Genomic DNA, 15,667 nt, shown 5'->3' with positions numbered 1-15,667 from the left:
TACAGGAGGGTTCGTTGGAACAATATGTGGACAGCCCAACTAGAGAGGGGGCTATACTGGACCTGGTGCTGGGGAATGAACCCGGTCAGGTCTTCAAAGTTTTGGTCGGGGAACATGTGGCAAATAGTGACCACAATTCTGTTAGCTTTAGGATAGTGATGGAAAAGGATGAGTGGTGTCCCAAGGGTAAGGTGTTGGATTGGGGGAAGGCTAACTTTATTGGGATCAGGCAGAAATTGGCAGCTCTTGATTGGGAGAGGCTGTTTGAGGGTAAATCCACATCTGGTATGTGGCAGTCTTTTAAGGAATGGTTGTTAGGGCTACAGGACAAGCATGTGCCTGTAAAAAAGAAGGATAGGAAGGGTAGGATTAGAGAACCGTGGATAACCAGGGAAATTGAGGGACTGGTCAAAAGGAAAAGAGAGGCGTATGTTAGGTCCAAGCAGCTAAAAACGGAGGGAGCTCTGGAAGAGTATAATGAAAGTAGGAAAATACTCAAACGGGGAATTAGAAGAGCAAAAAGGGGTCACGAAATGTTCTTGGCAGACAGGATTAAGGAGAATCCCAAGGCATTTTATTCATACGTTAGGAACAAAAGGGTTGTAAGGGAAAAAATCGGACCTCTCAGGGACAAAAGTGGGGACTTATGCTTGGAGCCCAAAGAGGTAGGGGAGATCCTAAATGAATACTTTGCGTCGGTATTCACTAAGGAGAGGGATGTGTTGACTGGGAGTGTCTCGGAGGGGAGTGTTGAACCGTTGGAGAAAATCTCCATTACAAAGGAGGAAGTGTTAGGTTTGTTAGAGAATATAAAGACTGACAAATCCCCAGGGCCTGATGGAATCTATCCAAGGCTGCTCAGGGAGACGAGAGGTGAAATAGTTGGGCCTCTGACGCAAATCTTTGTCTCGTCACTGGACACAGGTGAGGTCCCAGAGGATTGGAGGATAGCCAATGTGGTCCCGTTATTTAAGAAGGGTAGGAAGGATAACCCGGGTAATTATAGGCCGGTGAGCTTGACGTCCGTGGTGGGGAAGTTGTTGGAGAAGATTCTTAAAGATAGGATGTATGCGCATTTAGAAAGGAATAAACTCATTAACGATAGTCAACATGGTTTTGTGAGAGGGAGGTCATGCCTCACTAACCTGGTGGTGTTTTTTGAAGAAGTGACCAAAATGGTTGACGAAGGAAGGGCCGTGGATGTTGTCTATATGGACTTTAGTAAAGCGTTTGACAAAGTCCCTCATGGTAGGCTAGTGAAAAAGGTTGGATCCCATGGGATAAAGGGGGAGGTGGCTAGATGGGTGGAGAACTGGCTTGGTCATAGAAGACAGAGGGTGGTAGTGGAAGGGTCTTTTTCCGGCTGGAGGCCTGTGACTAGTGGTGTACCGCAGGGCTCTGTATTGGGACCTCTGCTGTTTGTGATTTATATAAATGATCTGGAAGAAGGAGTAACTGGGGTGATCAGTAAGTTTGCGGACGACACAAAACTGGCAGGACTTGCAGATAGTGAGGAACATTGTCAGAGGCTACAGAAGGATATAGATAGGCTGGAAATTTGGGCAAGGAAATGGCAGATGGAGTTCAATCCTGATAAATGCGAAGTGATGCATTTTGGTGGGAATAATGTAGGGAGGAGCTACACGATAAATGGAAGAACCATAAAGGGTGTAGAGACGCAGAGGGACCTGGGTGTGCAAGTCCACAGATCTTTGAAGGTGACGTCACAGGTGGAGAAGGTGGTGAAGAAGGCATGTGGCATGCTTGCCTTTATAGGACGGGGCATAGAGTATAAAAGTTGGGGTCTGATGTTGCAGATGTATAGAACGTTGGTTCGGCCGCATTTGGAATACTGCGTCCAGTTCTGGTCGCCACACTACCAGAAGGACGTGGAGGCTTTGGAGAGAGTACAGAGGAGGTTTACCAGGATGTTGCCTGGTATGGAGGGGCTTGGTTATGAGGAGAGATTGGGGAAACTGGGGTTGTTCTCCTTGGAAAGACGGAGGATGAGGGGAGACTTAATAGAGGTGTATAAAATTATGAAAGGCATAGATAGGGTGAACGGTGGGAAGCTTTTCCCCGGGTCGGTGGTGACGTTCACGAGGGGTCATAGGTTCAAGGTGAAGGGGGGGAGGTTTAACACAGATATCAGAAGGACATATTTCACACAGAGGGTCGTGGGGGCCTGGAATGTGTTGCCGGGCAAGGTGGTGGAGGCGGACACACTGGGAACGTTTAAGACTTATCTAGACAGCTATATGAACGGAGTGGGAATGGAGGGATACAAAAGAGTGATCTAGTTTGGACCAGGGAGCGGCGCGGGCTAATTGTTCCTGGTTTCTCGTTTCAAGGCTTCATTCTACGATCATCTTGCTGGTGCCAGTACAGAGTGAGACTGCGGATAGTTGGGAACCTGTCTCGGGGGCAGGGGATTCATATGGTGTTCGTGGAAGTGGAAATGACTAGGGTTGGGAAGCATTTTCCGATCGGGGCCATTGTGATCTCCTGGACTCGTTTCGATCGCCTCAGGGGGTCGGAGAGGAATTTCCCAGATTTTTTTTTCCCCATATTGGCCCTGGGGTTTTTCACTCTGGGTTTTCGCCTCTCCCTGGAGATCACATGGTCTGGAATGGGGGGGTGGGGGTAAGTTAATAGGTTGTAATGAACAAAGCATCGTAGCTGTGAGGGACAGCTCGGTGGATAGGATATTGGTATGTAGATAGGCTGGAAAATTGGGTGGGGATCCTGGATTCAGGATTCAATCCTGGACCGGGGAGCGGCGCGGGCTTGGAGGGCCGAAGGGCCTGTTCCTGTGCTGTATTGTTCTTTGTTCTTTGTTCTTTGTTAAAGTACCTGATGCTGATGCCATAATTTAATGTGGTGAATCTTCCGAAAAGGGGTGAATTGGGGCTCTCGCCGGCTTTCCAGCCGATGCATGAGACCCCCACGGACTCTATTAAATATCGTCCAACATTTCACGTTGGGATGACATTTCGGGTCAGAAGAGTCAATGCGACTTGAAAAGTTCTGTTTCTCTTCACAGATGCTGCCAGACATGCTGAGTATTTCCAACATTTTCAGTTCTTATTTCAGATTTCCAACACATTTAATAAATACAAAGAACTATGGCTCACAGCTCGGTGGTTTCATGGTAACAAGGCCCAAGGACCAATTTCAGGTGATCCTCAGGCTGACCTCTTGAAAGTACGTGTTGAGGTAGCTTGACTTGTTTCACCCATTTGGCTATATTCTAATCAATTTCTTACCTTTTGATAATACAACAAAGTAACATCTTGCAAGCTGGCTGAAGATGTCTATGGTCCATCAGAGCCATGGTTGGAGAAATCTTGAGACTCGGGCCTGTTTTTTCACAGTCACAGAGACTCCGCAGACTTTTAAATATGATAGGCGGAACCTGGATGTGGAAGTCCTGCCCTCATTTTCCAACAGATTCTATTTTCACTGGAAGGAACTTGCACGAGTGAAACCTGAACTCAGTAGGGCCATTTAAGCTCAGCGCTGAGCTCAAACATACCCCATTTCCACTGTCATAAGAGCCTTAACTATATTGTGGGAGTCATAAATCTTTAGAATAGACATAAGTGCTCTTGAAGGGCAGAAAAGGACAGGTAGAACTGTCATGATAAGTTATTTAAATCCCTAGCTCTTTACAGGATGCCTGTGTCAGTCAGAGTTGATAGAACTCTGTTCTAGCAGTCATAATAGCTGTTGACAATTCCCTAAGTACTATCTTAAGTGATAATGAATGCTTAGCTGCTTTTCACAAGCTATGATTATCTCAGCAGTGAGCCCTAATCTTACAGGTTAATTGACAACTCAAAGAGGATGTCAAAGGATTAGCTGTCTTTGATGTGGGATTATGAACAGAAATTGTTTGTTTTTATACGGGATTAAGCACTTGACATTGAAAAATTTTGAATGGGCTTTCATGAAATAGAATAGTGAAGGTTGTAATAAATATTTATACCTTCCTTTTATCTTAACATAGTTCCTGAAGCCTGCCCTTGGTAGATACTATATGAGTTGGCTTGGAGGGTGTAAGGGCCAAATATGGTGGGTAGGTTGGCATTACATTAGGAGGCCTATAGAGGAACATGGGATGGGTGGGGGGAATATTGGCATGGGGAGTGGTTGGTTGGAAAGGTGGTGGTGTTCGAGGGGTGAAGGCTAGAGGGCCTAAAACATAAACAAAAACTAGGACAAAGTCCCAAAGAATCAAGATGGACCTTTTAACCAGCCCGCATTCAGCCATCTCCGGGGCTATGGACCCTGCTCCATCTCACTCTGCCTTCTTGGAGTGAAAATTGGGTCTGATGAGCATTCCTAATGAGGCAGGTTTGCCAACTAGGGAAATCTCCTGACTCGAACTACCCACCTCGTGTGGGTGTCGCTTTGAGGGTCAAGTGTTTGCCTTCCTTGGTGGCAAACACTTGACCCTCAAAGCGACACCCACACGATTTTACTTGTTTCCATTTATTCTTTCACGGGATGTGGGCATCACTGGCAAGGCCAGCATTTATTTCCCCTTCCTAATTGCCTCGAGAAGGTGATGGTGAGCCACCTTCTTGAACCAACCATGTGGTGTGGGCGCACTCGCAGTGGTGTTAGAAAGGGAATTCCAGGACTTTAATCCAGTGACAAGTCTGAATGGTGTGTGGTTTGGAGGGGAACTTGCAGGTGGTGGCATTCCCATGCATCTGATGTCCTTTTCCTTCTAGGTGGTAGAGGTCATGGGTTTTGAAGATGCTGTTGAAGGAGCCTTGGTGAGTTGCAGCAGTGAATATTGTAGATGGTACACACCACGACCACTGTGCTTTGGTGGAGGGAATGATAATATTGAACATCTTTTCTGTTTCATATCGATGGCTGCTTGTGATAGAATCCCGCAGATGTGAACAATATTTATATTTGGATGGAAAAGCTACAATGTACATTTCCAAAGCTGACTAGGAATTTATCTAATGCTGGCACCAAAATTTCAATCGAGCATCAAGACATTGGAGAATGGTAATGTTACTGTAATCCAGAGGCCTGGATGCGGGGACATAGGTTCAAATCCTATTATGTCAGCTGTGGGGATTTAGATTCCATTAATGAAGTAGCAGTGAGGTCAATATAGACGTAGTTGGAAACTGGACTTTACAGTGCAGCAGAGAACAAGCTACAGTGGATGTGCGAATATGGCACACGACAGGTGAATATGACATACCATGACAGCAGATCTTCTAATAGAAGGAGCTACAAGCAGGACAGGACAAAAATGAAGTAATTTAAGTAAAAAGCCACTCTGGTGATGATCGTGAAACTATTGGGTTGTCATAAAATTCCATCTGGTTCATTAATGAACTTTAGGGAAGTAAATCTGCTATCCTGACCTGGTCTGGCCTACATGTGGCTTCAGGTCCACAACAACCGCCCTTTTAAAATGACCTAGCAAGTCATTAAGTCGTATCAAACCATTATGGAAAAGTGGAATAAGAGTAAAACGTGATGGACCACTTGGCATCGACTAGGCACAGGACATGCCAAAGGCACCCCTGCCCACTGTATATTACAAAGTCCCAACAAAATCATCAACGTCTGCGGGCTTGTGCCAAAGTTGGGTGAGCTGTCCCACAGACGGCCTGATATAGTCACGTTCACAGAATCATACCTTGCTCCTCTCAACCCCAGCTCCTCCATCAAGTGCAGTTTCCGATACCAGTGGGACCGAGGAGGCAAAGTGGAGAGGAGCTGATAGTCTCCGGGCGGAGGGCTGGTGTAGAAGCGCCAGGAAAGCTGAGGTGGGGGAGATGTGGTGGCAAACCAGAGTCCAGGTTCCAGACGAGACAGGAAGTACTTGGAGGGGGGCTGCAATTAAAAGAACAATACAGTACAGGAACAGGCCCTTCGGCCCTCCAAGCCTGCACCGATCATGTGTTCCTAACTAGACCATCCGTTTGTATCCCTCTATTCCCAGTACATCAAATAAAACATTGGAAATGATTACAAAATACTTTGACATCATGGGCTGTAGACATAGCTCAAGGAGCATGTCTACATCTCATGATGCCAAAGGTGGCATGTCTTCATCCAGGGCTAGACCTTTGCACTCCCCTCATCGTTAGGTCCACACTGCAAATGGAAGAGCAAGTTGCCACTGCAGCCCATGATCAGTGGGTTGTATCTTTTCACACAATTAGCGGCAATTGCATCCGCTTTGCCAGCATGATCCAGGCATTGACTTTCAGGCTCCTTGAAGTCTCATGACATTGGATCAAAAATGGGCAATCAAGCCTCTTGCAGTTTATCAACCATTACCCTCCCTCAGCTGATGAATCAGAATTCAGCCGGGCTAAACACCTCTTGGAAGAGGTGGATAGAAACAACACTGAACATATTCTGTCTGGGGTAGTTCAATGTCCATCAATAAGAGTAAGAAGTTTCACAACACCAAGTTAAAGTCCAACAGGTTTATTTGGAATCACGAGCTTTTGCAGCGCTGCTCCTTCATCAGGTGACTGGTGAAGGAGCAGCGCTGCTGGCCTTTAACCTGGTGTTGTGAGACTTCTTACTGTGCTCACCCCAGTCCAACGTTGGCATCTCCACATCATCAACAAGAGTGGCTTGGTAACGACCACTGATCTGGCCGAAGGACATACCTGCCAAACTAGGCCTGTGGCAGGTGGGGTAAGAACCAACAAGAAGAAAAAAACCTATTTATCTTCGTCCTCACCAATCTACCTGGTGCACATGTATTAGTCCACTACACAGTCCTCGTGAAAATGAGGACACCCTCCATCATTTTGTGCGGCACTACCACTGTGCTAAATGAGAGATTCAGCAGCTCAAAACTGGGCATCAATGAAGTGCTGTGGGCCATCAGCAGCAGAATTATATTCAACCACAATCTGTAACCTCACGGTTCAATGATTATAATCATCTTGCTGCAAGGTCACTCTTAACCCTTCAGTCTGATCAGATGGGGTCCCAGAGTTTCTGTTCCACCAACTTCTTGCAGCATCCCTTCAATTGGCTGTTAATAACTATTAGAAAAAGAGATGAGAAACTGGGATTGTCTCTTGTACCTCATTAGCATGTCTGTAATGATCTCATATCAGTTAGAGACCTGGCGTAATGGCCTCTGCCCCTCTTTCCTGAACTTAATGCCTGAGGGATGAGTGTTCCGAGGGCGAAACTTCGTAAAATGGGCCTCAAATTGCATCCCTACTTTGAGGCTGGCTGTCGTGGTACAATGCAGTTAGGACTAGCAAGAAAATATGAAACGATGGCTGCCTGTCTTTAACTGAGGAGATTGTAAAGCATTGGCCTATCGCTGAAAATCTGAACAATGTGAAGGAGGAAAAGATCATTGTGAAGTAGCTCTAATGACATTATCAACCAAATGTGATAGTTTACATATTACGTTTAAATGCCACAACCTACAAATGTCACATTTGAAAGATTAAAATGAATATGCGGCTTGATTGGCTGTGAACAATTTGACAGTATCGTGATTTGAAACTACAGAACTCAATTAAAACAAAACTTCATTATTTTCAGATAGTATCACTGAGGTTTTTTAAATTAGCTTATTTGGAAAGAAGGCACTAAAATATTTAAGAATCTTGCTAAAATATGATTGCAAAAAACATTAGAAATAACATCAGATGTTTTTGCTGTAATTTCCACGAACCAACTTCCTGACCCATGGAGCTGAATATCTCCCCTGGGACCATGAAACAAAGGTCGGAACTATTTCTGGGTCTTGAATCTGCCTCCAAAGTCACACCTGTGATTTTCCCCAAGTACCAATTTGGAATCATAAAATCCCTACAGCGCAGAAAGCAGCCATTTGGCCCATCGAGTCTGCACCAACTCTCCAAAAGTGCATCCTAACCAGGCCCAGCCTCCCACTCCCTCCACGTAACCTTGTGCATTTACCATCCACCTAACCTACACATCTTGGGACACAAAGGGGAAATTTAGCAAGGCAAATCAACCTAACCTGCACATCTTTGGACTGAGAGGAAACCGAAGCACCCAGAAGAAACCCACGCAGACAAGGGGAGAATGTGCAAACTTCTCACAGACAGTCACCCAAGGTCGGAATCGAACCTGGGTCGCTGGCGCTATGAGGCGGCAGTGCTAACCATTGTGCCACTGTGCCACCCCTCAGCATTTGCTACTCATCCTTAACTGCCCTCCATTTAATGGCCACATGGCACATTCATTGTCCAAGGAGGGATGGCAGGCAATTTCTCGAAGCTGGAGTGCAAAGTACCCTAGACCTTCCAACATGAGAGGGCTGTAGTGAAAGGTAAGTAAGACAGGAGGCATCAACATGGAAGCACCCTCACTCCAACCTTTTTTACAGCTTTTAATTAAGATATAGAATGAGCAGCCAGGCCACCACTCTGCAGTGTGGCCTGTGGCTACTCCTGCCTCAAGGCCTGCCTAGAGCACTGACTTCCCAGGGCTGCTGCTGGGTGCCCACCTTCAGGCCACCCAAATGTGTCTACACCACCTACAGGAACCTGAAAGCTGACTGGAATATTCCAAAAGAGAAAATGCTGGAAAATCTCAGCAGGTTTGACAGCATCTGTGAGGAGAGAAAAGAGCTGATGTTTATCTGGACTCGAAACGTCAGCTCTTTTCTCTCCTTACAGATGCTGCCAGGCTTGCTGAGATTTTCCAGCATTTTCTCTCTTCTTTCGGTTTCAGATTCCAGCATCCGCAGTAATTTGCTTTTATCCTGGAATATTCCAGTTGGCTCCTTAATGAGCCTGATCAGATACCGGCTCTATGCAGGCAGGTAACCCTGCTGGCCCCAATTTTGCTGCTGAGAAAATGGCCTGGAAGTGGGATGATGCTGGGGAAAGGACTTGTCCCCCCCCCCCCCCCTGCCCCCACCCAACTCCAATCTCAGCACTGCCAGGAATCGAAAATCCAGCCCATGGAGTTTAACTGCAGAATTCTGGTTCGGTCATTGACGTAGTTGATTTAGTTTACACAGTGACTCAACCAAAGGGAGTGTTTGCTCTGATTTCTCAGACGGAAAAAGGAACAAGTTCTTGTTCGGTTCACTGTTTCTTGAAGGTTGAAGAGTCATGTGACAAACATGGAACTGGAAGAAAATGTTTCAATTTTTAAAAAAAAAAGATTTTGAAGTCCTTAACATCCTTTCAGATTAAATGGTTATGATGCAAACAATGTTAATGTTATTTTGCAGGATCTCTGTCCAACAGAAAGTAGGATTGCTAATTAGGTGTATTGTTGGACACATCCTGCTGGAGCTGTATGCTAGTAGGACTGATTTACATTTTGTGTGTGCTAGGTTTCACCAACCCATAGCCAACCAGTGGGTATTGGAGAGCAACGCCAGCAGCCCCTCACTTCGCTTTCCTCTCCGCCCAGACCTGTGGTCGGAGCCAGGTACAGTACTCATTTCTCACTAACAATTATACTGTTAACTTTTTCCCACTTCAAATCCAGCCTTTAGAGGATCAAGACCTACTCTTTAACAACGGTTGAGATTTAACCCATAACAATATTTATCCTTGACAAGCATAAGGTCGACACAATTAAAATTGTGGCCTTTTTCAGGATATTAAATGTTTTTAATAAGGATCATTTTTTATTAAATCATGAAAGCGTTCTATTAGTATTGGTTTTCTGTTAATGTTATTAATTTATATAGTGCCTCATGACATCAAAACACCTCAGAGAACTTTACCTGATGTATTACTTTTGGTGTGCAGTGCTTGATATTATGGAAGAAAACATGTTCATTCAAAACTTCTCCAATTAAGTGTGGCAAATAATAAACAATGAGATTAAATTCTTTGTTTTGTTGATAAACAATATACTTTTTCACCGTGGTAATCAAAAATCCATACATTAAATTGCAGAACATGAAGTTTTGAAATGTGATTTTTTGAGAGTGGAACTTGAATAGCCAGTCACCAACTACCATCACAGTCATTCAGTTTCATGTTTTTCCTTTGAAGAGGTATTCTGAAAGTGGTCGTACTTAGTGCACCAAAACATCCAATGTTGGTTTGTTTTCTCACTCACAGAAAAACCCGTGGGGAAGGAAAGAAGTGCCGGAAAGTGTATGGTATGGAAAACCGAGATATGTGGTGTACTGCCTGTCGCTGGAAGAAAGCTTGCCAGAGATTTATTGATTAGAGGCGAGTTGTGAAGGGCCTTTAAGAAGATTCTTTGGGCAGCTACTATGTACAGTTTTGAAGCACTTAACTTTTTTCTAAATAAATTTGTAACTGTAGCAACACTTATTTCCAACAAGATGCACTTAAAAGAAGCCTGTACGGAACTGAACAGCAAACCGATTGTTTAGATGTCGGTGATGAAAGATGTATTACATTGAAATCCCTTTCTGTGGGCAGCTGGAGTAGAGTGATGAAGAAATTCTGAAGCAAATAATTTTGCATTGTTTTGAAACATCGTCTGACAGGGAAATGAAGAATACTGTGTTACAATTTTATACTTTAGTCATGGAGGTTTCCCTAATATCAAACCTGATGCCTGCGAACACCGTGTCGACATAAGGAACTCTGTAATGAAACACTTGTGGTTTATCTTTTTGGTGTGACTTAAATATTCTTCTGAGCAGTATACGCTATTTTTACTAATCATTTGCATTTAACTACAGCAAAATCATTACGTGGAATACTGCATACCATTGAAGATATTACAATATGTGTCTTATTTTCTTGAAGGTTGAGGGAGTTGGAAGATCAGGGTCACATGAAAAGAGAGTGAAATTGTTTGTTTCCAGATCTGTGATTAACTTCCACAAAAGCAGAATTGATTGTGTTACAACATTAAGAAGACACCATGAAACACCAGCCATACTCAACAGGAACCTTTGTTTCTGTTAAAAAACAGTAATGAACAGCTACGTAGCTTTGCGTTAAAAACTAGTGGACTCTTTAGGGATGTGCATTGAACTGGATCAATGAACAAGGACAGTGGAATTGAATTGATGCCAGTTTTGCTTAACATTAACACTGGGGTACATTAAGGGCAGCAGTTTCTTTTTTTAAATTGTCATTTTGGCTGCAGTTCCCTACTACCTTGTAAATTTTCACCCAAAGTGAAAAGGACTGTTAATCAAAAAAACACACCCTTGGTGATCTGATGCTAGAAATGCTGTGTTGCTCAGCTAACAGGCATTGCACTTAACGTTGGGTGAGTCAAAGGGGTAAATGTTCACCCTCAACACCTAGGCAGTATATTGTCAGAATGGATTGTCCACCCGTTTGTAGAACATGCCTGTAATTAATGGGGTGGAAATCTGGTAGATTCTACAATGCATGGCTGACCTGCTCCATTTAGGTTACTGCCCGGGTGAAAATTACCCCGAAAGTGTCAGTAATTCCCTGGGACAATAAGGCTGAACAGAAAAATTACGCCGTCCACTAATAGTAATTGTGTTAAAGTGTTCACAGTTTCCATTCAAACCAAATAGTTTAATATTAACCTCTCCGAGATCATCTGAAAGCAGGCTCTGACCTTGTGGGAAATTGAACTTGATATAATCCACTTTTCATTGTGTCCAGCTGAATAAAGCTGCCACTGCATGCAATTCCACGTAGCTTAACAGGTTTCTTTATAAACTGGGATAACATCATGAGCAGAATTCCCCAAATTGATCAGAATAGATTCTGTGAAAGCTGCACCACAAAAGAAGCTTTTCAAGCAGTTTTTGAAAGATTGAGATATCTGCAAATGGCTTTAAAATTCAGCGATGATAATCTAAACGTAATGTCCACTTCTCAAAATATTAAATATAACCACGCTTTAAAATAAATTCTCTGTCAAAAACAGTCAAAGGACCATTTAGGAGTCACAGCTGGCTAATCAATGAAACCATCTCAGTTTATATAAAACAGCATTTACTGTGACAAATTAAAATTTGAATCTAAAATTATAAAATGTTAAGGAAGATTCTGTTCACCTTTTACTAACTGGATTGCATTTAAATTTTCTCATCCATGTACCTCCAGAAAAGGTGCAGAGAAGACCAAGAATGATTATTCACAAACCCAGGTCATTGTATTCTGCACACAGGACAGAGGAGGCCAGATTTTTCTCCCAGCAGGAAAACATTTGCAGAAGGGATGTTGAGAAGAAAGTTGAAACCTGAAAAGGTAATTGAACTTATCCCTGTCACGGAGGCCCACACTCAGGACCTTCATTTAATTGGCCTTGTCTGTTTTTTGCTGAATCAGCAACTTGTCTGTCACCTGTTTGATTGCTACACTTTGGTGACACTTATTAGGTGTCATTTCATTTTCGGCCACGTTTTAAAAACAAAATCTGGCACTGGTAGATCAGCTGCCTCATCCCTCTCAATTTGATGTGATTAAAATCAGGAATACTGATGCATTAGTGTTCATGAACACCACTGCATCGTGCCAAGTGTCAGTTGCCCATAACAATTCCTAATCGAGTTTCTCCCCTTTGTGTCACAAATTACTACCCAAGTTGACTTACTGTCCTATAAGTTTATTTTTTTCAACAATTCTCATACTAGCTTGGAAAAACTATTGTAACCATACAGCATACATATTAACTCTGAAGCACAAATAAGACTAACCCTAAAAGCAGACTTTTTTATTTAGTTCTACTCATAGAATTCCCTACACTGCAGAAGAAAGCCATTTGGCCCATCGGGTCTACATTGACTCTCCGATAGAGACTCTTACCCAAACCCTATCCCTGTAGCCCCACATATTTACCCCATTAATTTCCCTAACCTACACATCTTGGGACACCTAAGGGGCAATTTAGCATGGCCAACCCACTTAACCTGCACATCTTTGGAGCATGGGAGGAAACCGGAGCCACTGGAGGAAAGCCACACAGACACGGGGAGAACGTGCAAACCGCACACAGTCACCCAAGGCCGGAATCAAACCTGGGTCCCTGGCACTGTGAGGCAGCAGTGCTAACCACTGTGCCACCGTGCTGCCACATGATGATTCTCTCAATCATTTTATTCCTAAACATTTTAGACCCCATACTCATGACAGTTCTGAACTTTGATCATTTCTGGAGATCTTGTTAAACCTGTATTTTCCATTTCATGATGTGGAGATGCCGGCGTTGGACTGGGGTGAACACAGTAAGAGTTTTAACAACACCAGGTTGGACTTTTAAACCTGTTGGACTTTAAACTGGTGTTGTTAAAACTCTTACTGTTTTCCATTTCATACATGATACTGAAGCTTCAAGATTTGTTCTTTGTCTTAATAAGTCTTAATTTATTTTTCTAAGTTTTGTTGCTAGCACTGATTCATTTGCTGATTTTTATACCAACGGTTCTCAAACGTTTTATTTCCTTTCTGTCCATATATGTATGTCTTTCTCCCCAGTTAATGCTCTTCCACTTTCACTCCTCTCTATTTTAATTTTTTTCTCAAGTATATTTATCATACTTAGCCCAGTTTTCTATCTGGAAACTTGCCCGTTTAAAAATAGTTCAACCACTTATCTAAAACCTGGTCCAGTTTTTAATAAACTCCATTTCTTATTCTTTGCACCGTGTCTTCAAACACAAATTTAATATATCCTGCTCAGCTTTGATTGAGTCTCTACAGTACATTTGGCCCATCGAGCCTGCACTATAACCCTGCATATTTACCCTGCTAATCCCCCGACACTAAGGAGCAATTTAGCATGGCCAATCCACCTAACCCGCATATCTTTAGACTGTGGAAGGAAACCGGAGCCAACAGAGGAAATCCACACAGACACAGGGAGAATGTGCAAACTCCACAGACAGTCTCCTAAGGCCGGAATTGAACCCCAGCCCCTGGCACTGTGAGGCAGCAGTGCTAACTACTGTGCCACCGTACAATATTGCTTGTGCCACAATCATTTCTAATTTACCTGATTATAGGCATTTAAAATTGTGAAGGGAATAGACAGAATGTCAATTTTATGGTTCAGAGAATGGATAAGATCACAAGATCTTATCTAAAGATAAGATTTTGAATCTGCTTTGCCATAATCAGTACAAAATGAAACCATCTCAGAGAAGATTATAGTGTCATGAATTAAAAGGCATTGGCCAGGAATTTTCTTACAGCTGCTTTGGCTCAATTTGTCCTAAAGCCCATTTACAAAGCAGTTCCAAGAAAACTCCCAACTTAGTTACATAGCTTCTGATTTATTCCTGTCGTTGAGAGGTAATAATGTAGCTAATGTCTTGAGGTAGACAGGGATTCCTTTTCTGGTATTTAATTCCCTAGGCAGGAATATTTTAAGATTTTTTTCCCAACTTCCAAATTTATTAATTTCGCTTGTACAATCATAAAAGTTATTTCAAATTTCAGTGGGGTCATAGAAATATTTGGAACATCATTTTTTGCTTGTAAGACCATTTTTCATTAACAAGGTACAATAGTGATGGCCACATTTGTATCTTTAGAAGCAGTTTGAGCTTTGTGCAGTAGTTCCTGATACCCAGCAGCATAACTTAGCAGAAGACAAATGAAAATGTGAAGTGGTTTTGGAGCACGCACCATTATTCGGGTTTCTTGCCCTTTAACCACTGTGTTTCTGTCAAGAGTCGCATCCAATTTTTCAAAAAATAGAAGTTTTTGGAATAATAAAAACGTACAATTTGTTCAAGAAATATATTTTGTAAAAAAAATATAAAAATTATATATTATGAAATATGGATTTGGGGACTAAGACCCTTAAATTGTTGTTTGTGCATTATGGCATTGTTTGTAATTATGTGATGGAATCATACATTCCTGAATATGCATGATACAGCCACCAGTGACAATTCTGGCAGCCTAGTTTGCACTGCTAAACCAAATGTGACAATATTTCTGAATGATGCACTTAAGGACATAAGAAAGTAGGTAGCACCTAAATTTATTAAACATTCTAGTGTTTGGTGAACATTTTTTGAAAAAAACAAATGTCAGGATGTTTGCACATCCCTACTTTTTCCTTATAGATATATATGTCTGTGTGTGTGTATATATATATATATAGGATACCTATTGTGAATGTATTGTGGACAGTCCTCATGTTTTCCCTTGTGGTTGCCCCAGGGGCATTTGTTTCCTAAATTACAGGAATGCTCTTATTCTCTATTAAGCCAGTGGTGCTGCTCCTTTTTATCGTGTTTAGTCACATTGTGCTATTGTACTGTGAGCTAGAAACCATCTAAAGTACAAGGTGCTACATTCTCCAGGGTGTTAAAATCAACTCAAGCCATGTTTTTACCTTTCTTGTCTGACAGATGTGTCAGTAATTGTCTCCTAGCCAAAAATAAACATTTTTTACATATGTTACAAAGCATTTACGGCACAGAAACGGACCATTTGGCTCAACTGGTCCATTCTGGTGTTTTGGCTCAACATAAACATCCTCCTAACTTACTTCTCACCTTATCAACATATCCTTCTATTTCTTTCTCCCTCAAGAACAAATCTAGTTTCCCTTTAAGTGCATCAGTGCTTTTCGCTTCAGCTACTCCACCTCAAAGCACATTTCACACTCAAGCCAGCCTTTGAGATGATCATTTAGTTTTTGGCGTTTTTTATAACCGAAACATTGAGACGTGTATGTCTGATATTCCCAAGTGCAAGACAGTGAACAATCTGGAGAAACACTGGTA

General features: G+C 42.6%; 1 protein-coding gene across 2 annotated transcripts in view; it reads left to right on the top strand.

The window, feature by feature from the left end:
• The window catches only part of znf704 (zinc finger protein 704), a 204,543-nt gene extending 191,445 nt beyond the window's left edge, over window positions 1-13,098 (top strand). For both annotated transcript variants that reach the window (XM_078216422.1, XM_078216421.1), the window contains exons 8-9: window positions 9,338-9,435; window positions 10,080-13,098. In XM_078216422.1, the coding sequence (XP_078072548.1) occupies window positions 9,338-9,435; window positions 10,080-10,191 (210 nt within the window). In that variant the 3' untranslated portion in view covers window positions 10,192-13,098. The remainder of the gene's footprint in view (window positions 1-9,337; window positions 9,436-10,079) is intronic.
• Window positions 13,099-15,667: the final 2,569 nt, after the last annotated feature.

Source organism: Mustelus asterias, chromosome 7 (assembly GCF_964213995.1).
Source record: "Mustelus asterias chromosome 7, sMusAst1.hap1.1, whole genome shotgun sequence".
NCBI classification, from domain to species: domain Eukaryota; kingdom Metazoa; phylum Chordata; class Chondrichthyes; order Carcharhiniformes; family Triakidae; genus Mustelus; species Mustelus asterias.
This window is presented reverse-complemented; position numbering and strand designations above follow the sequence as displayed.